Source organism: Corella eumyota, chromosome 5, assembly GCF_963082875.1.
Source record: "Corella eumyota chromosome 5, kaCorEumy4.1, whole genome shotgun sequence".
Taxonomy (NCBI): Eukaryota; Metazoa; Chordata; class Ascidiacea; order Phlebobranchia; family Corellidae; genus Corella; species Corella eumyota.
In genome coordinates this window covers 369088-392349 of record NC_137494.1, presented here as the reverse complement: position 1 = coordinate 392349, position 23262 = coordinate 369088, and the positions used below count along the sequence as shown (strand labels likewise).

The window sequence follows — 23262 nt, the reverse complement described above, 5'->3', positions numbered from 1 at the left end:
TTATTTTTAAGCAAGAAACAAATGTCATTGATAAGCTAACCATAATATTACGTGTTTTATATTTTGCGAATGCTTGAAAACTTGACTTTACCTTCAAAAATATTTAGGACATTTTAGGTCTACTATGATATTACTTATAGACAAATTACAATTGTAATTAAAGCTTTGCGAAACATACAGTCAACTTTTTTGTATACATCATTATCCTCGATATGGGAAGGTCGAATGCGGGACTTAAACATAAAGTAACATCAGTTACTCCGACCCAGTCTTAAGTTGCCTGTGGTAGTTTGGGATATTATAGATTATAATTACCCAATAGTTATGCTACTGATTAAGTGCTGGTTCAGCAGAAGTTCATACCGTTTATAGCGCCTTACTCAAGGGCGCTACAGAGTGAGATCAGTGGGGATTAAACCCACGATTTCATGGTGGTGTAGCAAAGTTTCTTACCACTACACCACGCTGCCGGACAAACTTGCAGGCATACTTTTTCTAAAAGTTAGCACATGCACTCTTATTTAATGTTTTTTTTAAATTAGGCAATAAAAATGTTTATGTTATTATTGTAATATTCTTTAAAACTTTTACAAAAACATTGAATTTAATAACTTGTTTTGAGGATAAACTTTCCAATTCATGCGTCACATTTTTGCGCGAGCCGGAAGTTACGTTTCAAATTGAACTGAGAAATGTTTTGTCTTTTTAGGTTTGCATGTAAACTAAAACTTAGATTAAATAACAGAAAAGCGTGTTTAAGACAGTTTAGTAAGGCAGAAAAGTTTAAAAACATTTATACTTTGTTTTGATAAATGGTGAGAACTAAAATCAGCAACTATTGTAAAACAGTCTGACAGTATTAAGTTTCAAAAATAGCAAATAAAATACCTGCAGCATGGTGTAGTCAGTAGTAATAAAAACACTTGCTACACTACTATGAGGTCGTGGGTTTAATTCTCACTGATCTCATGCTGTAGGGCCCTTAAGTAAGGTGTTATAAACCGTACAAACTCCTGCTGGGCTGCTGAGCCAGCACTTGAAAAGCAGCTTAATTATCCGGCAATTATAATCTATAATATCCCAAACTGCTACAGGCAACTCAAGACTGGGTCGGGGTAACAGTTGTTACTCTATGTTTAGGTCGGGCATTTTACTTTTTTGCATCGAGTATTAATGATATTATTTCTAAATGTATGCTTTTATCATTTAGGGAAATTGCATGTTGCTTGTCCAGTCTGGAAAGTAGGGCAGTTTTCGACGAGATCTCGTGCGTGCAAGCGTAAAAAAATGCGTAACCGCACGCCTACCAAAATTTCCGGTCTAGGCATGCACGCGAGATTTATGTTAGCGTGTCAGTACTGCGCGTGCACATTTTTTTAAGAAACCAGCCGTGTCAAACGCTAATTCAAGGCGTGTATTTTTTTTAATGAAAAAATCTTGTGCGCGCACATTGCCCTACTTTCCAGACTGGTTGCTTGTTATGTAATTTATACACCTAAGCTTTTAATATCCTAATGTGGTTATTCTATGTTTTTTTGGTTGATTACTAAATTTATTTATGTTTTATGAATATACAGGTTGTGTAAATGCAAACTAAAGGAGAAAAAAATATTAGAGGATGTTTTAAGAAAAGCGATAATTCCTCAAAGAGATTTTAGAGTGTATAATTGTGAAATTTTAGTTGAAGCAAGTAAGTGTAACAAAGCCTTTATATTTTACTTTTATGGCAGCTTGGTGTAATGGTAAGAACACTTGCTACACCACATGTGGTCGTGGGTTCAACCCCTACTTATTTAGGTGCTGTTTTTTTACAGTTTATTAAAATTTTGGCTTTCTGTTGCCAAGGGTCTGACATGCGATCAATAATTAGAAGTTTCTTAAAAAGAATGTTAATAAGATAACTGGCTCTTCAGTTCTCTTGGACTGGCAGCCAACAAAAATAAGCTTTTTAGATCATCCAACTTTTACATTTTTTTGGGGTAAGTTGTTAAACATTTACAGTGTTACTTTGACTTTGAGTTTTAACATAAAATTAGGTACTATTGGCTGCAAGAACTTGCTTAGTTTATCAATTAATTTAGTTGGTTAGATATGGATAAACATTAGGTTAAACAGACCCAGGGCATTGTCATGCGGCTCTTACATTACACATCCATATTAGTTAAATGCTTGCTGATATAAGATGAGGATTTTATTCAGACGTTTTAATGTATTTGTTGATTTTTTGATTTTGAGTTTTTAATTTGAACTGTTTAATTTGGTTTGCCATGTATAATGAGCATCATTTCACAATTTTTTTTAGTGATTTAAAATTTCTACTGTCAATTTTTCGGATGAACTTTTAAATAATTTAAAGTAAAAATTTGATCCTAAAGTTGGTTAATATATTGCCTAAAAATGACACAGTGTGGTGTAGTGGTCAGAACACTTGCTACACCACCATGGGACTGTGGGTTCAATCCCCATAGCTCTCAAGCTGTAGCGCCCTTAAGTAAGGCGCTATAAACGGCTCCTGCTGAGCCATCACTTAATTAGTAGCATAATTATTGGGGAATTATAATTAATGAAATCTCAAACTGCTACAGGCAACTCGAGACTAGGTCGGGGTAACTGATGTTACTTTATGTTTAAGTCGCGCATTCTACCTTCCCACATCGAGGATAAATTTATATACAAAAAACTCCCTTTTTATGTTTTACGTTCTTTATTTTTGCATACATATATGCAATAAATAAAATGGGCTTTAACGGCATTAACTTGCAATGTTTAGTCCATATGTTGTGTAAACATATCTTTAAAAGCTTGTAATGTTGCAAGCCCACGAAATCGCAAAAAATATAGCTTATGCTTGCCTAAAATACATGGTCCGCGTATTGTTAATTAGGATAGGTCGACGTAACATTTCGATGCATGTCGCGTTCTGACGTCATTTTCAGTTTCGGATTGCATGACTTCTTCGGCCGAGAAATTTTTTTGACAAGGTATAACTTGATTTTAAGTAAAAAAAACCTTAAAATTTTTTTTTGAAATTTTATTACCAAATCTACGTAAAAAATATGTCAAAATTAAGCTAAAAAATTTAAATATCAAAATCGTTACAAAAAATAAAAACATTCAAACACTAACAGGTAAGTGACGTAAAATACAGATAAACAAATAAAATTCTCAGAACATAAAATTATATTAGGCAGCAAAAATCTTAAAATAAATAATCAAAAATTATTTTTGGGTTCGAAACGCATTTGTTGGCAGCGTTTTGCTTCGTTGCAAATTACAAGTGCCTCCAACTAACCTGCAAAAAAATGAAGTTAGATTTTCGAACAAAAAAATTTAATAAACAACAAATTAGGTATAACGTTAATTTACCTATTTGTAAATTTCAAAGCGTTTCTTGCTTCTATGACGTCATTAATAAGTCTTTGTCTTGGTTGTCGAAGATAGAACGAGCATGCGTCTACTCAGCAGCGCCAACATGCGGAAATGTTTTTTGTTAGTTTTCGAGAAAAAAAATTTGACTAATTTTTGACAATCTGACATATTAACAAACGTTAAATTCTTCAAGAAAAAACTTAATGCGCGCTTGTTTATCAAACTTTTAATTTCTAACTAAACCAATAAGTTCTTTTATTGTATGTGTAGTTTAATAATTAACTGCAAATGCGACGAAGATTGAACAAATATTGAATTTCCTGACGCAATAATTTGACAGTTTAATAATCTGATCAACAGCTTTAAAAATAGTCAAAGAAATGTAAAATTTAGTTGTTTATACGACTTAAAACTTCATGTTTTAAGGCCTAAATTTTGACAGCCCTCTGTACATATATAACCGATAAATTCTACAAAATTTAAACCTGCATCTTCGCTAACTTTCTTAATACTGTTGCAAAGCTGACTCTGTTGTTTGTTTAACTGTTATAACACCTTTTAATAGAATTAAAAATATTGCTAAGCAGCATTATGCCTTAAAATTTGCCCCTTTGAAAACTATATTCAAATTTTAAATGCCTTTTCTTGCTATAATTTATAAAATTAAAATAATAATAATAAAAAAACTACGAACTTACCCATTTGCTTTCTTCTATTGTAGGCGAACGCAAACGAAACAAAATAGAATGAGACGACCAAAACAACGGCAACTGACGCACCAATTACTGCACTTAACCAACTCTTATCTGACTCTAACGTTATGGTGTTTATATGGTCTACTGGTTTAAGGATTGGTCTTTCTATTTGATAAAGATTAATTTAATAGATCTTGCATATTAAAACCTTTATACTTTTATTGAAAGCATTAATTTTCTAAGTAAACAAAAGTAATTTATTTATAAAATAAATAAAGTTAAATATTTTCTAACGCTAATGCTTTTTTATAGCAAATACCGAAAATTAAGACCAATTTGTTTACTTAAGATAAGAGATATAGGGTAACCTTTAAGCTCACCTTTAACGTTGATGACGTCAGCATTATTGGGTTCGCCACACCCCTTGTTCACGCCCCAACAGACGATTAATCTCACCGCCCATATTTGGTCACGTGGTCGTGTAAAATGGTAACTTTCCGTCCACACCGGAGCGCAGTTTGCAACAACAGTCCAATTCAAGCTGTGACGTAACAACAATATTAAATGACGTCATAAGTTTTTGTTACCAAATTAAAATCAACTTAAAAAATAAAAAATACTTTTCTTGTTTTTTTGCTTCTATTTTAACACATTTAGGAATGCCCGATGAATTCCAAGATGACGTAAGCAACAACTCCATGACGTCATCAATCTTCCAACGCACGCAATCCTCTGACACATTGTATGTGACATCATAAACACCCAAGTGTGACGTCATAGTCGTTGTAGGAGTAGATTGCGTGGTTGGAAGAAAGGTTTTAAACAAAGTTGATGAAGATTGGATCTTTGTGGAATAAGTTGGAGGTTGTTTGCTTGTACTTGTGACGATGTCTATTGTAGAACTTATTAGCTCATTTGTTGTTGTTGTGGTAGTTTTTAATGTCGTTGTAGTTAATGCAGTTGTTGTTTTTGCAGATCCTATAAACAAAATAAACCCCCAGTTGGATAAAATCTTAAAGTGTTATATTGAAGAGTAGGCAATTTTGTAAGTGATGTATATAGCACTGTAATATGGTTGACACTGAATCATAAATTGCATTCAGAATCTATCTAATCTAGCAAAAAGCTTTAAAAAATACACGACTCCTACATTTTACCTATTGTTGTGGCAAAAATTTCCATCGACCTTTCACCTTTGCCTGCAAAGTTTACCCCGTAAACTGTGACCCCGTACGTAGTACTTTCGTTAAGTGACGTCATCAAACATGACGTCAATCTACATCGGGTGACATTTACGAAAGGTTCAGACATGGATCGAATGTGAGCATAATATTTGGTGTCAGGAATATTTTGTGAAGTTGACCACGTGACCATATATGACGTCTTAGTCATGTGGTTTATTGTGACGTTTTCGGGTAGTGTTGGAAAATCTTAAAAAATAACAAAGTTAATTTATATCTTTCATAAAAATGACTTATAGGTTTATGTATTTTATTAGAATTGGAATAATGCTGTGATATGTTTTAGCTATATGTAAACGACAGGCTCAAACATAGATAGTGTGGCAATGGTGCGGTTCGAACCTTAATATTTTGGGTCGTAATTCCATGCTGTGACCGGTATTATACTACCGGTTATTACTTTAGTGAATGGTAACACTTACCGATAGATTTGACGTCTACTGCCCTTGTTCGAGAAGCAAATTTGTTCACCGCTGTGCAGTAATAAGTTGCGAAATCTCGTAAACCAAATCTTGTCAGCTAAAATAAAGTAAATAAATCTATACAACATTAGGGTTCAATTTCAACAAGATTATCACCTTTTTATATTAAAAAAAGAATCTCCTAGTAAAAACGATTCATACGAAACAAACCATTAAAGTGCTCTTGATTGTGACGTCATTAAGTTGTTCGTCTACTATGAAAGTGCGACCTCTTGTTCCATTTCTGATCACACTCGCAATTCCGATAGATGGGGTAAAAGAAGAGTGCAACCATTGGATCGTAGGGAGAGGAAAACCACGTGATAAGCACGTGATGTTGACGTCAGAGCTGACGGTTGTTTCGAAGTCCGACGTCATAAATTCGATTAGAGTTGGAACTAATATAAAATAAAGCGAAATTTAAAAAATAAACGCAAAAAACAATTTATTTTCAATAAAGACAGCATGGCGTTCAGGTTAGAACATTAAGCTTCGCTGCTTGACGTTCTAAGTTCGATCACAACTGCTCTCATGCCATAACGCCCCTGAAAAAGGCGATATAAACGGTATAAACTTCTGCTGAGCTAGCACTTAATCAGCAGCGTATTTATCGGGCAATTATAATCTATAATATTCTAAACTACTGAAGTTAACTCGAGATTGGGTTGTGGTAACAGATGTTACTTTATGTTTAGGTCATGAAGTCGTGCTGCCCACATTAAAGATAAATAAACACAAATAACAGATGTAACTCTATGTTTAAAACTTGTTGGACCAAGCTTACACAAAACTTCCAAGGTTGTTTCAGCAAACACCAAACCCAAATAATTTCTCGCTTGGCATCGGTACTTCCCCCTGTGCTGTGACGTCACATTCCTTATATGTAAATAAGACGATGGCATTGTGATGTCATTGTATATCGAATCGATTTCGCCAAAATCTTTGTACCTATTAATTAAAATACTTTTAACATTTTCTTTACCAACTCGAAAAAAAATTTAAATGTGAATTTATATGACGTCATACCAGGAATATTCAGCTTCTGGTAAAGATGTCGCTATACAAGGGAAAGTGACGTCATCACCTTCCATGACGTAATAGTAGGACGAAGGCATTTCGATAAATGTTGGTGCGTCTAAATAAAAAGTCAAGTTTCTTTACCAAAATACTAGTTTAACTAAATACGTCATAAAAAACTATCTACGTCACACTAGAAGTTAAAAATATCTACGTCACAAAAAGAAACTTACAAAGAACAATAACTTCTGTTTCAACTTTAGAAGGAATTTTTACTCCATTAAAAACCAAACATTCTAAAAGTCCCGAATCTTCCTTGGACGCTGATTTTATTGTTAACGTTCCATTTAATCCTACGTCATAACCTGTCGCGTTATCCTGTGACGTCATAATCAACCCTGAAGGAAGAGTCCACTGGATCCAAGGTTGGGGATTTCCTGTTCCACTACATGGGATTTGAAGAACGTTATTTTCAACTATGACGTAAGAAGTGTTTGGGGACGTAGTGATGTTAGCTTCGTCTACAAAAAAAAATACGAATTGCAAATTAATATTCCTGGTATAAAAATGTAACTTTTAACAAATCAGACTTGTAACTTACATGTGACATCAAGTGTCAGGTTAACAATGGCAGGTGCCCCGACCCCGTTCCATGCCACGCATGAGTAGTTTCCACTCACGCCTCTAGTGGCCTCGATCATCTCCAATTTACTTCCATTAAGTGTTGTAGTTGTGATTCTGTCGATTGAAAATAAAACGTCAATATAAAACGTTTAAGAGTGTAATATGCTGGTTTAGATATTGATTTATAAGCCGAAAGGTTGTGAGTTCAAACCTCACCAATGCACCTCACCACACACTATAACTAGGGGTTTGCAAATAGCTAAAACACGATACAACAGCACACTTTAAACCATTAAAACATTATTATATTAAGGAGATAAAAAAAAAATTTTAGACAATTTTTGATCAAAAATCAGTTTTAATTTACATTGAATAATAAAACATCGTTTTAAAAGTTTATTAAAATTTTTTTTACCTTAAATAAGGAACAATTTGTTTGTGTTGGTGCCCAAATATTCCAGACCTATAAAGAAAATTACTTTAAAAAAACTAAGTGATAAAACCTGTACACAAAGTAATAACTTGCACAATAACATGTTTTATGTTGACTAAAACTAGTTTATCGCAATCCTAAATTTAGTTAAGTAGAATACCATCCAAATACACCAAGTGGTTGATCTTCGTATAACCAATAATAAGTCACATTGTTGGGTATTCCCCTTCCCATTACATGCATGGTGACGTCATCACCTTCGACGATCGTCATCGAAGTCCCGGATGTTGTAGTAATTACAATAGGACCTTTAAAATAGAATTTAATAAATTAAGAATCGTAGAGAAAACAAAAAATTAAAAAAAAGTACAACAAACGGGTTAGAGAGGACAAAATAAGGTTATTTTCCTATGTCTGCCAGCATATGATCTTACGACGATGACGTTATGCGTCACATGACTCGCGAATGAAGGGAATTTCCCTATTTACAATATTTACCTTCAAATCCCGATATCTCGAAAACTACTCGACTAACTTTTAAAATAATGATATCCTCGTGAAAGTTGGAAAAATTCCAACATAATTAAAAAAGAAACTCTGCGACCGAACTATCTCTTTAAGAGATTTGTGTTTAACTTACGGTTAAGTAGAACTAGAAAGTGAGACGAAACAGATCCAATTTTGTTTGAAACTTCACATTTATATTTTCCCTCATAGGCTGGAGTAAAATCTAAAAATTACAAGTTCAAATTAAATTTTAACTTCTTTACTTAAAAAATTTAACCTGTATCTTCTAAATAGATTCCCTTATGTATTTTTTGGTATATCTCTTGCTAAAAACTTATTGTCTTTTATAAAGTTTGAATGGCTTATTCAAAGTATTTTTAACATTGTAACAGACTTACTGAACAATCTCAAATTATTATCTTTGGCATATCTTCCCCTTTTATCCAAGTTGACATCAATTTTTTCTTCTTGAAAGTCACCGTTGATTTGCTGATGGTACCTAAAAATACAAAGTTGTTTTAACCCAAGCCTCTGGTTTATGGATCCCTTGCTAGAGCACTAAAAACCAAGTTAAAACTAAAGGTCCACAGATTAAAGATATTACTATAGTGATAACAACTAAAATTAAACCCACCATTTAATGTATTAGCTGTTTATAAAAACTTCATTTAAAGCAATACTATTCAATCTTAAAAATTTAACACCACGTATAGTTAACACCACAAAACCTTATGTTTTAAATTAATCTTACCACGTGTAATTGAGGTTTGTTGGAACACCACGAGCTTCGCATGGCAGCGTGACGTCATCGCCTTCGTTAAGATAAAAAGTTGAATTAAGTTGGGTTGTTAACTCGGGCGAATCTAGGATGAAAACTGTGAGCTTACACCATTTATAATGTTAAAATATATCTTTGAAATGTTAGGAATAAAAACATTCTATGTAACATCACAATTAAAAGATTGTTAAAAGACTTCAATTAAAAAGACACAATTAAAAAGATTTCTAGTACCCACGTATGCGTCTCTTACAGACTTTACATTACTTTAGCATGGTTAAAACTCGATAACAAACAAGCTAATAATTGTACCTATAACTGGTTGGTAAGTTTTTCTAGTAGACTTGTAGACTTTACATCAATTATTTAAATATGATCATTACTGTTTTATAAACACTGTAATAACTGTTCCAATAACTATCCAGTAAATCCCCACGATTTGTGTTTTTTTCAAATATTTACAGTTTTACTTACAATTAACAGTTAGTTTAGTTTCGGCTTCACCCTGTTGAAAACTGGGAAGCGGGGTCACCTGACATCGGTACTTTCCCGTGTCTGATCTCATAAGTGGGTGTATCTGCAATGAGGCGTGACCTTGGGGTTTGTATCTCGAGTCCACAAATTTTTCGGGATATAATTTATATTTCTGGAATCGAGATTAAGTTGAAAAGTTAAAAAAAAAAATTTAAATTCTTTTTTAATAAATCCAAATTTTCAACGCAATGTTTAATATTTCCAATGCTATGTTATGTGCTGGGCAACTTAAAAAATACAAAAAATTGTATTTTAACGTTTAATTTTAACTAAAACTAACTTACTTGAGAGTTGAAGATAGTCACGTGTTTTCCAGTGACGTCATCGTATTTTTGCCAAAGAACGACAAATATTTCGTCTTGGGGGTTCTTGTTCGAATAAAAACAACGAATGACCCCTGTTTGACCTTCGACACCTTCCTCTGATGACGTAGTAGTAACGTCAAGACAAGATATTTTTGGAAACACTGAAGATTTTTAAGATAATTAGTTGACAACATTGCGTTGTTTAATTAAACAATTTTTAAACTTTAATTAAGTTTATCTAATTATTTTTCTATATTTAATAACGTTGTATTTTCCATATTAATTGTATTTAAATCTGTATATATTAAGCTCCCCTTGAATAGGATTAAATTTAAATCAGTTAATGTAGGTCAATTTTAACGCCAAGATTGGGGTTTAAATAGCGTTTACATAACATATGTTTAAAAATATAGCAAAACATTAAAAAAAAATATAAAGTTTAATTATGTATGTTACATTTACACATTTTACTAATTTTAATTAAAAAGATTTATTTTTAAAGAGTTTTTCACGTTAATTATTTCTTAAAATCGTTTTATTTAAACCTACATTTTAATAACAAGCAGAATATGATCCAATAATACTCCATCATAATTTTTATTTTAACTCACAATAATAACAAACATAAAAAAAATTCTAAAACATTATTAAATCTGTAAAACAAATAATATTTAACTAAATTGTCAACAAAAACTGTTTTTAAGTAATTCTTACTAATTTTTACATAATTGCTCATTTTTTTTGAAAGTTTAAATTTCTTTAATTTCACACATACTTCATATCAACTCACACTTAAATGATTTAAAACAAGAAAATCACCAAACGCTTTCGTCACAATAAACCAATCAATACAATCCATGCTCATTAATTGTTTCTACTCGATTACATTTGTTACGTCACAATGCGATATAAATTATGACGTCATAATAATGCAACATACAAGCAGATGTAAGAACGAAAAACTTTTTTACAAAGGCACATTTATTAACATATTTACAATACGCACTAAAAATTACAAATAAATATTTTCATAATTAACATAAATGTTAATGTGTTGACATAACGAAAAACATCCTTTCTGACGCAATTTGGTCTTGTGATGTCATAATTTGAAAATTCTAAGAATGTAAATAATTGTCTGGCATAGTTTAGAGATTTGAGGTGGTTTACTTTTTTGGAGTTTTCTTTGTCTTTTTGGCACCCTCAGTTTTTGGAGCTGATTTCTTTCCCACCTTCGGACTTTTTGTCACTTTCTTTGCCGCTGGTTTTGGGACTTTTTTAACTGGTTTCTTTGCTCCTGATGGTTTTGCTGTTTACACATAAAAAAATTGATATTTAGCATTCTGTATATTATAATGCAGTCAGTACATATACTAAAGTAGTTAACTCAGAATACTGTTCTGTAAAACTTGACATATAAACAGTTAAACTTACTCGCAGTTTTCTTTTCAGGCTTGGTCAAGGTCTTGGTGGCCTAAAGTTTAAATAAATATAAAGTTAATATATTTGCATGAAAATTAACATGTAAAAAATTGTTAATTTTATAATTATCTATAAGGTAATGTCCAAGGTTGAGTCATGGCATGATTAAAGTTTGTATAAACTAGTGACGTTACCTTTGCTGTGACCTTTGTTTTTTTGATCTTAGGTCCAAGTTTCTCTTTAGCTGGGGTCAATATCAAAGATTTCCTTGCAGCTTTAACCGAGGCTTCGGCCAACTACGTAAACAATAACACATATATGATTTCATAATAACGAAATATGACGTCATAATCACGAAATATGACGTCATAAAAACGATTAGAATAATAAGATTTCAGAATAATAAGAAAAATTGAAAATTAACATTTATTAAGTTTTCATTCTAGGAACCTTTGCTGTGTACGATTTTTTTGCATTTTGCTTCAAACTTTTTAATTTCGATTTCTCAATTTTCTTCGCTGCTTCTAGCGCGGCAGTTTTTTTCTTTTTTATTTTCTTTTCTTTCTCGGATTTCTTTTTGTTTTCTTCTTTCACCCAAATCGGGTTCATTTTAACTCTGCCAGTCATACCTTTAAAATAATATTAAATTTACAATAAGCTCCAAAGGTAATTTGGCTTCAAAAAGAACTAAAACATTAAGATAAAATTTTTAGTCTAACTTACTTATACAATACAAATTTTAAACCACTTATCAAATTTTTAATATCAAAATATATATTTATACAGGATGGTTTTAACTTAAATGTATTACCATGTGCAACTTTAGCTTCTGTCTTTGTTCCAGGTTTTACAATTCTTATAATCATTTCATCCTTAAAAGCTTTGTCCACTGCTCTCTTGAACGCTGCATTGCGCCAGTAGTTCTTAATACAAAAATACAAATTTACACTTGTTAAAAAAAATAATAAATAGTAAGTTTTTGTAAACAACTTAAGGCTGTGGTTAAGTTTTTTTTTTTTTGTATATATCTTTATCGTCGATGTGGAAAAGACGAATGCCCGACCTAAACATAGAGTAACATCAGTTACCCCGACCCAGTCTCGAGTTGCCTGTGGCAGTTCGGGATATTATTGACTATAACTTATAATAATTATACTGCTGATTAAGTGCTGGCTCAACATGAGTTCGTACCGTTTATAGCGCCTTACTCAAGGGCGCTACATCATGAGAGCTGTGGGAATTGAACCCACGACCTCATGTGTGGTGTAGCAAGTGTTCTTACCACTACACCACACTGCCGGTTAAAGTTACAAAGCAACGTGTATTTAGTCGTGAAGTTTGTTAAGGAAATTTAGGTAGAACAAAGGTTAATTACAATTAGCTGAATGAGTTAATTGATATCAAGCAGTGTCTAATGATGTATAAAACTTTAAACTAACAAAAAATACTTTTTTTAAAGAACAATTTTATGAAAAAATTATAAAATCAACCACACCATTTTACAACAAATTAAAGGTTAACATAGCAAAGTAGTTTTTATATTTAAAAAAGTCAAAGTTATAACCTAATTAGAAAGTTTAAACACTTTACCTCATTGATGTCAAAAGTTGATGCCATGATCCTCTTGATTGCAATAAAACTGATTCCCTTTTTCTCTGGGTTATCTCTTATTACTTCCTCCAACATTTTAATATAAGTTGGATGAGACTTAGGAACAGATTTAGATGTTGATGTTTCAGTTTGTTTCTTGTCCTCATTTTTTTCCTTCTTTTTTTTCTCTTCTTTTTTAACCTTTTTCTTTTCCTGCTCATCTTGTTCTTCCTCTCTTTCTCTAAAAAATCATCTAATATTTATTAATTTAAATCAACTTACTTAAAAAATATGAATTTTCACGGTTTTTGAGGTATTATAAGGTGGATAAATGTTAAAATTGATTCTATTAAAAATCTTTAACTTTAATAAACAAATATTGTATTTATAAATCTTTTTGTAAATCTGTCATTCTCCTTTTTGATTTAAAAATGTATTAGGTTGAAAGTTTTCCTTTTATGAAGATTTAAACTTGGGACTTACGACTCTTCAGTTTCCTCCAAGGTTTCCATTCCACTTTCTCTCTCACTTTCACTTTTTTCCTCTTCCTCCTCTTCAATTTGATCCCCTTCTTCTATCTCTTCTTCAACCTTCTTCTCTTCTTTTTGTTTTTCAGCCTTCTTTCCTTTTGCTGCTTTTTTCGCAGGCATTATGATGTAGTTCACTCAAATTTAAAACCTAGCAATTGCTAAAAATTAGTATTTTTCTATTTCGTATTAAAAATAATCTCAAAATAAACATTACATAGCATTTTTGCCTTTAAAAATTTAATTATACTAAAATTTTGTATTTTCTTTTATCAAGTCTCTTAATATATTAACTTTGGGCATTACTAAGATATTGTTTTTCTACTACATCCATCAATACAAGTTAGTTGTCATCCAGTCTTACAACCCTTGTTTGTTATTATAAATGTTTATAAAACTTATTGTCATAAATACAATCTTTAAAGCTTATTAATCAAACAATAATATTAATTCATCGAATAGTTATTTAACTTTACATCTACTGAGATATATTCGCACTTACATAAACCTTAAAATTTTAATATTATAAGCTCTACTTCGCTTAAACGATTGCTTAAACTGAACCTTAAACATTGTGAGAAAACATCCACGTTGATTATGTTCACGTGTTCTGCTTATAGCTAAACTTTACTTGGCCTTAATTTAGGTAGCAAGTGTCAATCAAATTATGTCACCAAAATCAGAGATAAAGTTATTTAAATTGTTTGTTATTGTTAAAATGTTATGTTCGTTATATGTAATTGAAGCAGATATATTAACTATATAAGTATAACCAATCTGTATATGCGCAAACTAAAACTTCATTTTTTTAAACATTTTTATTTTAAATAATACTTTTAACAAAAAATTTTAACATTGATTTTAAAAATTTGAAAGATATTTAAAATTTGTTTTTGCCAAGTAGATAAATTACTTTAAATTGTACGTGCTCAATAATTCTTGTAACCAAGGCTTAACTAAGTAAATTTAGAAACAAAAATACCTTTATAGTTAACATATAAGCAAAACAATTTACAAATATCGCAATAAATTGTATTAATAATAAAATCAGTAAATAAACAAAGTACAAAATTTCTGACTAAATTAATATTTATGCAATATTCAAAATAACAAACTGAATCATCGATATTGGCTTTATATAACAAGCCATTAAAAGATAGTTTTTAACAAATTAAAATATTTTCACAACAATATTTCAAAATTCAAAATAAATTATAAATCAAAAAAGTTTTAAAATGAAGAATTTGGCGATTGTTTTTTTGGTAGTTATATTTATTGTTGCTTGTAAAAACGTAGCTGGAAAAACCATCGGATCGCTAGGTAAGATCACTTAATATTAAAACAAAATTGTTTAACAAGAATTCCAAGGTATGCTTGTACTACTTTTAATTTAATTTATATAGAACATCATCGTGTGAGACGCGACGGGTATATTCTTTGTGAAGTTGGAGACTACTATCCACTAACTGGGGAAGATAACAAAGATATTGTAGAGTGTGGTCAGGTATTTAAGTTAGTTCTAACTTAACTGTCAAGACATTAATTATGATTAACATAAAAGGATCGCAATCATATTGTTTGTATGATATTTTCTTAAAACACGTCAAAGTTAGACTTATTTAGTGCATTAAAGTAATTTATATATTACTTTAACCAAGCTCCAAGTGGGGAATTTCACCATAAGATGTTATAAACGTTAATATTATATTCGGGTAAATAAAGTTTACATCTTTAAATAAGTGTGATTTTCGTGTAGTCTTGTCAGACAAAGTTTGAGATCAACGGCCTTCACTACCAACATGTTGAAAAAAGATGCAAACAAACCGAAGCTTGTGAAAATAACGCCAAGGCTACTTGTGAAGTTAAGGATAACTATGTGAGTTTAATGCTATTAATTTTTGACATTGGTTAATTTTATACTAACTGAAATATTTAACTTTTCAGCATATTATGTGTTTTCAATGTTGTACCCCTTCGCCTGGAGAACCTTGCAACGCTGCAAATACAATCACAACCACCGCACAAACAATGGGATAAAATATTAATAAGTAAAATAATTACTGATTGAATAATTTTACAAAAATATTAGAATTTTAAACATATTAATGTAAAAGAAATGAGTAACATAACATCAACAAGCGTTGTAGTCATTTTTGTATTATAAACAAAACATTTAATTATTTATACAACAAAAATTAGGTCTGATCTAACAATTTAATCACTTATTTAAAATAATTTCAATATTTGTTATAATATTAAAACATCAAATTAAATCATCAGTGTGATTTTTAATTAACGATCAAAGTTTTAATTAGTATTTGGTCTATTATGTACCACAAACCAAACATTACGAATTTATATGTTGCTTTATCTAGAACATTAGTTGTTAACCACTTTATTACTTCATTATTATAACATTTATATCTTATTTTATTTAAATTTGTAAAACTATTTCTTAATTGATATAATCAACTATATAATAAACTTGTCTAACGACTTAAAAATATAAAACATTTTTTTTGAGCATCTTTTATTGTACCATACACACAAAACAATAATTTATTACAGTATAACTTCTATATACAATTTAAAGCTTGTATCATTAACAACAATAATATTGTATTAGGACATTGACAGACAACTTGAGCTTGGTCCTATATCTTAATATTGCACCAGTTATATATTGTTCAAGTGTATACAGTAGTATCAGGTAATAGCCTTTTGTCTTGGAGGTCTGTAGGGATTTCTTTGAACACATTTTACCATCCATTCAATTCCTTCATTAACTCCTTGTCTGTATACAAAACCAAATAAATTTTTATTAAAAAATTAATTTGTAAAGTAAATTTAAAAATTGTCTAATCAGTTTTTTAAGTTTGCCTAAATTTAAAAATAAACGAAAAATTGAGCAAAAAATTTAAGTTCATTTCAACTGGTTTAAAAACAAAATAACAAAACCCACCCAGTAAGAGCTGAGACTGGTCGTATCATGCAATCCCTGCTTCCAATCTTAGTTGATGAATCATGGAAAGCTTTCTTAATATCCAACACCGACATACAGTCTGGGATGTCTTGTTTGTTGCCCAGTATTAAGAGGGGGGCAGTGCTTAGATGCTCACTCTCCAACATTTTGTCTAAATTAAATTGTTTGGTTTGAGATATTATAGATTTTAATTACCTAAAAATTAAGCTGCTAATTAAGTGCTGGCTCAGCAGAAGTTCATACCATTTATAGCGCCTTACTCAAGGGCGCTACAGCATGAGATCAGTGGGGATTGAACCCACGACACGATGTGTGATGTAGCAAGTGTTCTTACCACTTCACCCTGCTGCCGGATAATATTGGTTTTTAAACGTAGAAAGGTAACACATGTTGCCCGACCAATTTTACAGTTTAAGATGTAAATAGGTATTTTGCTAAATAAATCAATTGGTTATAGTTTAGGTGGGAGTTCGAATCGTTTATAGGGCCTTAATTATATATATATATATATATTTTACCAAATGCTTGTTTTGATTCTTGAATTCTTTCCTTATCCACTGAGTCAATAATATAAATAAGTCCATGACATTCTGCATAATATTTGTCCCATAAACTTTGTAACTCTTCCTGACCTCCGAGATCCCAGAACATCAACCTTGATCCCCCGATGTCGATCTTACCAACTTAAAAATATTTAAAAATTGTAATTTTGGAGATATTTATTCTTATTTATATATATCCAAAAATGTTGGACTATGTAACTTTATTATAAAGTTATTTTAGACAGCAATGTAGATCTATTTCAGAGGTTAACTGTTCAATTAAAACTAAGCTATGTAAATGCTTTAAACAAAGGTTTTATTCTGTATTTATGTAATTATATAACTTACTATTCAACCCAACTGTTGTTGTGATTTTATTTAAACTGATTCCCTTGTAGTTCTTCGAAAATTTGGTTCTTGTCTGCTCCAAAAACGTCTAAAAATTGCGCAATTTTAAAATAGTTTTAAGCCAAATATTTTAATAATAAAATAGTTTTAAAGCTTACGGTTTTCCCAGCATTATCAAGTCCAATGATCAAGATACAGAATTCTTCTTTTTGAAAGGTATACTTCCACAAACCAGAAAGTAAAGCGTACATTTTTTTATTTTTCGTTGTTATGTTAAAGGATCGATTACGTCACGAGTTATTGTTTTGAAAACAAAAGTTATAACTGTTTTGCGTTATTACAGAGATTGTTACCTTAAAAATTAAAATAAATTAAAAATGTAAAATTAAAAAATTATATAAAACTCATTTAATATAAATATTTACAATAAATAATAAAAAGGTTTATTTAATAAATAAATTTAAAAAAATATGCATTTTTTAATAAATTTAAAGGTAACTTAAAACACATTACATATAAAGTTATTTTAACTTTGAAAAGTACTAAATTTATAATTAAATATTATCTTTAAACTCAATTTTATATTTTAGCTATATTAATCTAAAAATAAAAGAAATAAAAATCTTTGTTTTAATTTCGCGCGCGTTCCAATCGTTGTGAGAATAAAGTTTTAGTGTTTCCTTTTTGGAATGGAAAATTACTGGGTGTTGCCATTTTGTTTTTCCGTTGAACGTTTCGCTTGCGCCGGTTCAAAATTCTGTTTTAAATTGACAACAGTTTTAGTTTTGCAATGTTTCCAAACTGGGGATTTTTGGGTGAATATTGTAATAATTATTGTTGTTAATGCTAGACAATTTAATATTCATATTTAATGAAGTTAGTTCTTAAAGACTTTTTGAATACTCGGGTTTAAAAACGCTAACTAACTGCCAGACTGCGCTATGCTAGGATGATAAAGGTTAGATTAAGCAGACGCTACAGCATTTAAACTTTTTAACGTTTAAGTCTTTTGCATAAAAAACAATTGAAGTTTGGTTTTTACATTTAGTATAATGATGTATACATATATACATTATTGCTAAGAATTTTTGACTATGTGTTAACCTCGTCAGCTTGTTTGCCTAAAATATTAAAATAAAAAGTTATTAAATTACCTTTTTTTAATAAAACTAATGAATAATTTTTGTTTTTAAATTTTAAAGACAATTTGTAAAAAATTTTGCCAACATTTATTCAATAAAATGGAGGATAAAGTTAAGGCATCTCACCCGGCCAGCGATCGCTTAAAAGTTTTATATCAGCAACATCTCGACCATTTATATTGCGACACGGTCATCCGTGTTAAAGACAAAGAGTTCTTCGTACATGAGTGCATAATCGCTGCAGCGTGTCCGAAGTTACACGACCTTATCCAAGTCAAGGACATTCCAATGAACGAGAGATACGTTGAAATTAATGGAGATTTTTTTACACCACCATCCTTCTCGTTATTGTTGTCGTACATGTATATTGGCACAATACAGTTGGATGATCTGGAGGAGAAAGATATCCAAGATTTGATGTTGGCTGCAGAGTGGTGTGGCTTTAATCAGGTTAATTAATAATTAAATGTTTTTTTAAATCATTGTTTAAATCTACCTATGGCGTGATTTAAAGACCATCTTAATAATATGCTGGATTAAATAGATCAAATTATATCGAATAAATCTATTTTATATTATATTTTAAATGGAATAAAAGAGTTTTTAGATTAAACCACTAACCCTAACCCAATAAGGATCCTCTAAATAGGTGCAATACATTCTATTTAATATTGATATTTAAATTGCCATTCACAAATTTATATGTTAGGTCAAAAAATGTTCAATAATTAAATTATAATTCTTAAATATATATATATACCTTTTTTACCTTAAAAATCAAACAAGTTACCGAAATTTATTTATATTAGATTGTTGAAGAATGTGAAAAAAAATTGAGCAAAACACCAACAACAGAAACCAAGAAAAAAGTAGAAAGCATCGTTGAGAAAGTAGAAACACCGATAGTGGACAGCTCGGAGCAAACGATCATCTGTGAGATGAACCAAGACTACTTTGTTGAATCATCGGAGGAAGTGATACAAGAGTTAGTGATTGATTGTTACAAGAATAACTTGGAGAAACAAGAAGATTTGTATTGTATGACTTGTGCCATGAAGTTTGCAGCTAATGAAAAAGATTTGTTTGTTCAGCATATGCAGGAGCATAAATCTTTAACAAAAAAGCCTTTAAAGGTAAAATTTTTATGTTTATATCAAATAGAACTTATTTTCAAGACCGTTTTTTTTTAATTTTTCTTTTTTTCACCGAAGGTTAAACTGGGCTCCCCGAACAAACGTCGATCTTTCCTGGAAGCTCGTAATTTTGATCTGGAGGCAGAAGAAGAAGAAGAGACATCCCCTAAAAGGAGAGGAAGAAAGAAGAAGGCACAAATTAAATGTAGAAACTGTGATAGAAAGTTTGTATACTCAAGGTCCAGAGATGCCCATGAAAAGTAAGTTATTCATTTTTTATCTTTAAAAGGGTGGTCTTTAAAATAAGCCGTGTGCTATGTGCAATGTGTGTAATAAGTATATTTATTGTAAAACTGAACTGCTAAGAGTGAATAAGCTGTGACCACACATTGTCAAGAGCTAAGACCAATTTAAATAAATTTGAATACAGAATTTATAGGTTTTAATCATTTTGTGTTTGTCATCAATTTTCATTACATAGGCTTTTATTAAGACTAAATGTTTTTTTTAACATCTAAATAATTTATAAAAGTGTTAAAATGAAACAAATATGAATTTCCAGAAAATGTACTTCAACTTCACCAAACTTTGAGGAAGGAGATGTTTCGGCGGTGATAAGTTTCGATGAAAACCCTGACAATAGTTTTGACGGAAACTCTGAACAACCTGAAAGTCCGGTAAGAAGGGGTCCAAAAAGAAAAACTCAACAGGAAAAAGATTTACCCTACAGGCAAGTTAACTTTTGTGATTTCTTACCTTAATACAACCCCTAAATTATAACCCTATTTGGCTTTGTAACTCGATTATTTCTGTTTTTAGATGGAAATGTTCAGTGTGCCCAGATGAGTTTATAGCTTATAGAAAGCGGGATAAAGTGAACCACGTTCGAATTGTTCATGATGGGAAGATAAGACAAGATGTTTGTGACTTCTGTGGGAAGGGATTTCTGGTAAGATTGCCCTCAATTTAAATAGAAAATTACCAAGCTGTGTTTATATAAATGGCCCTATTTTAATGTTTAATTGGTTGGTTATTACACAATACAATAAAACAGGTGTATATCTTTCCATGAAACATTTAAGTAGCTATTTACATATACTTAACCTTACCTACAACATTGTGCTTTATATATTTTAAACAACCTCATTACTTTTTAGTCAAAGGGAGCTCTTAAACTTCACATGAGAGGCCACACCGGTGAGCGACCATTTATTTGTAGCTTATGTGGAAAGGGATTTATAGAACATAAAACTTTAAAAGATCATGAGCGTTTACATACAGGAGAACGACCTTTTCTGTGCACCAAGTGCGGAAAGGATTTTACTTTTAGGTAAAGTATTAAATTATTGCTTTTCTACAAACTAGTTAATGCTCTACGGCCAGATTTTACTTTGTATTATGATCTCATCCATGCACCACAACTGGCTGTTTTTTTTTGTTTTGCAGGGCTTTAATTTTGACATACATTTATACTTAACTTATCATTCACTAAGCCCTAATTTATAAAGATCATACCATATTAAATATAAACTATGTTCCAACTATTTTGTTCATTTTGTATTAAAATAGTAATGATTAGAAGCTGTAAGATAATACATCTTATAAAAACAATGTTTTATTTCCAAACACTTTAATTAAGTTTATAATTTTGATGCATATTGTTTACAGACAATCACTTTATCGTCACATGAAATTCCATGAGGGCAAACGACCTTTTGGATGCACCATTTGTGGCAAGGCATTTGTGCTACGTCAAAACCTTAAAGAACATGTTCAACGACACGAAAAACACAAACTTGTGCGCTGCATCGACTGCTTCCTGGGCTTTTCAAACAACGAGATGTTAATGAAACATCGTGAGCAATGTGCACAGGCAGTTGGGGCACAACAACTTGTACAAGTTCCTCCTGCAGTTATTGATATGACTGTGGAAATGAAGAACAACGACACATATCAACTCACTCTTGAAGATGCATTGGATAATTACGATGTTTAAGTTTTAATTGGGCTCAAAATTGTTATGATATAGGAGGTTGGTGTACTTTTATATATATAACTTCAATGTTAAGGTTAGCTTGTTGTGTTTATTAATGTTATTTCTATCATTTACAACAAACTAGTTTAGTATGTTAGCATTTTTTTATGTTTCCACATATAAAGACAATTATGATTGTTTTTTGATGTCGATGGTTATGCTGTTTTTGACTTGTCATTAAATTTTTTTTATTTACTATAAATTCAAAACCTTGACAACTTATTTCTCGTAGTTTTTCTTAAGTGTTTAATGTTTAAAACATTTACATTAAAGGCTTATTGTTTTAATTCCAACAAAATAATGTTATTCACTTCTTGTAGTAAAACTAAGTTGTAACATTCTCGTTTAAATACAAATATGAGTTTAATTTGTGACATGTTAAAAAACGTTAAAATTATTTGCACCAAATATTAATGCACAAATGTTGCAGTACTTTTATATTCAAACTAGGCTAACTGGACCAGGGGTAACTGAAAATATAGAAAAATAAGTTTGCTAATGTTATTTTATTTAGCAAATTTAAAAGTAAGGACAGAAGGACATTTATCAACCTATTTACTTTTTTATTTCAACAACAACACATTTATTAACAACTTTGTAACAAAATTAACTTAATATTTCTTGTGATTCCTCCACTTCCTTTAAGTTAAGAACCTCAACTTTTCCCTTACCTCTTGTTTCCTTGTTAATAACTTCATCAATTTGTCGGTAGCATCCAGGATCAATTAAACAAACCATCTCAAAACCCGACAAATATTCCTCGTTTTCAACAGTTTTTATAAATGGTTTTAACTTCTCTTTTACCTTTTTAGAGTCCTTACCAGGCAGGTAAAGTTTAAGTCTCATCTCAGCTCTGTTTATACAGATTTTCTCTTTTAAAAGTTTAATAACTTGTAGTGCTTGTTGTTTTGCGTTTCTATTCGGGTTCACTGAATAATGGATCGTATCTTTCATTTCACGTTCTATTATTGTTACTGTATATGGCCGTTTTGTGTCAGGGTTTACACACATTTCGGTTACAATCGTTGCAATGTCACGGAACATGCTTTCAAGTTTAACATTTCGTTCTTTTTCCGAGACTTGAAGTTCACCTTTAGCGAGAATTTTTATACAAACATCAGGCTGATTATCCGTTCCAAACGCTTTTATTAAATCGTCGTTTTTAGCTACAAGTCCCTTTGAAACGTTTGTGAAAACCGTGTGTGTTTGTAAGACTTCGTCAATGTCTTTTTCGGTTTTGTTTCGCCATGACATCACTTTGTTTTTGTAACACGCAATTTCAAATCTTTTTCCGGCTTTTTTCATTCGAACTGTGGCTACATTTGTTAACCTAACTTGGTTCGTTGGTGTAAATATTAACGACATCTTATACCAATGTTTACACCTTTAAAGGGTTAAAACAAATGACTATTAATTGAACATTCAACTAGGTTTAAAATTATATTTTTTCGCATTAAAATTATTGCACAACATGCTGAAAACAAAACACATAATAGTTGTAACCGAGATGTGTCAAGTGAAATTGCGTATACTAGGAAGTTCGAAAACCTAATTTAACTGAGTTTTTATAAAATAA

General features: G+C 30.8%; 4 protein-coding genes across 4 annotated transcripts; 2 read left to right on the top strand and 2 right to left on the bottom strand.

Annotated features, from left to right (window-relative positions):
* Positions 1 to 14688: 14688 nt before the first annotated feature.
* On the top strand, positions 14689 to 15578 carry LOC145753296 (uncharacterized). Its single transcript, XM_082569705.1, has 4 exons — positions 14689 to 14823; positions 14907 to 15007; positions 15260 to 15379; positions 15448 to 15578. Exons 1-4 carry the CDS (start codon positions 14739 to 14741, stop codon positions 15538 to 15540), a joined length of 399 nt encoding a protein of 132 aa, XP_082425831.1. The 5' UTR covers positions 14689 to 14738; the 3' UTR covers positions 15541 to 15578.
* Positions 15579 to 16028: 450 nt separating this feature from the next.
* LOC145752162 (ADP-ribosylation factor-related protein 1-like) lies at positions 16029 to 17673 on the bottom strand. The gene is made up of 5 exons (XM_082568387.1): positions 17535 to 17673; positions 17377 to 17464; positions 17005 to 17169; positions 16466 to 16637; positions 16029 to 16297 (listed from the first exon to the last, which is right to left on the bottom strand). The coding sequence occupies exons 1-5, from the start codon at positions 17625 to 17627 to the stop codon at positions 16210 to 16212; spliced, it is 606 nt and encodes a 201-aa protein (XP_082424513.1). The 5' UTR covers positions 17628 to 17673; the 3' UTR covers positions 16029 to 16209.
* A 908-nt stretch (positions 17674 to 18581) lies between these two features.
* Positions 18582 to 22068, top strand: LOC145751953 (uncharacterized). The gene is made up of 7 exons (XM_082568116.1): positions 18582 to 18968; positions 19328 to 19651; positions 19730 to 19911; positions 20214 to 20381; positions 20471 to 20600; positions 20809 to 20981; positions 21320 to 22068. The coding sequence occupies exons 1-7, from the start codon at positions 18618 to 18620 to the stop codon at positions 21645 to 21647; spliced, it is 1656 nt and encodes a 551-aa protein (XP_082424242.1). The 5' UTR covers positions 18582 to 18617; the 3' UTR covers positions 21648 to 22068.
* Positions 21616 to 23161, bottom strand: LOC145751954 (ribosome maturation protein SBDS-like). Its single transcript, XM_082568118.1, has one exon. The coding sequence runs from the start codon at positions 23049 to 23051 to the stop codon at positions 22293 to 22295; it is 759 nt and encodes a 252-aa protein (XP_082424244.1). The 5' UTR covers positions 23052 to 23161; the 3' UTR covers positions 21616 to 22292.
* Between the last annotated feature and the right edge of the window lie 101 nt (positions 23162 to 23262).

Bases quoted from the DNA above. Each gene is read 5' to 3' on its own strand.
- LOC145753296 (XM_082569705.1), top strand. From the start codon at position 14,739: ATGAAGAATTTGGCGATTGTTTTTTTGGTAGTTATATTTATTGTTGCT. The intron at 14,824-14,906 runs GTAAGATCACTT...TAATTTATATAG, and splicing joins AAAAACCATCGGATCGCTAG to AACATCATCGTGTGAGACGC. The intron at 15,380-15,447 runs GTGAGTTTAATG...TTAACTTTTCAG, and splicing joins GTGAAGTTAAGGATAACTAT to CATATTATGTGTTTTCAATG.
- LOC145752162 (XM_082568387.1), bottom strand. From the start codon at position 17,627: ATGTACGCTTTACTTTCTGGTTTGTGGAAGTATACCTTTCAAAAAGAA. The intron at 17,465-17,534 runs GTAAGCTTTAAA...CGCAATTTTTAG, and splicing joins TTGATAATGCTGGGAAAACC to ACGTTTTTGGAGCAGACAAG. The intron at 16,638-17,004 runs GTAAAATATATA...AATTTAATTTAG, and splicing joins AGAATCAAAACAAGCATTTG to ACAAAATGTTGGAGAGTGAG.
- LOC145751953 (XM_082568116.1), top strand. From the start codon at position 18,618: ATGGAGGATAAAGTTAAGGCATCTCACCCGGCCAGCGATCGCTTAAAA. The intron at 19,912-20,213 runs GTAAGTTATTCA...ATGAATTTCCAG, and splicing joins TCCAGAGATGCCCATGAAAA to AAAATGTACTTCAACTTCAC. The intron at 20,382-20,470 runs GCAAGTTAACTT...TTCTGTTTTTAG, and splicing joins GAAAAAGATTTACCCTACAG to ATGGAAATGTTCAGTGTGCC.
- LOC145751954 (XM_082568118.1), bottom strand. From the start codon at position 23,051: ATGTCGTTAATATTTACACCAACGAACCAAGTTAGGTTAACAAATGTA.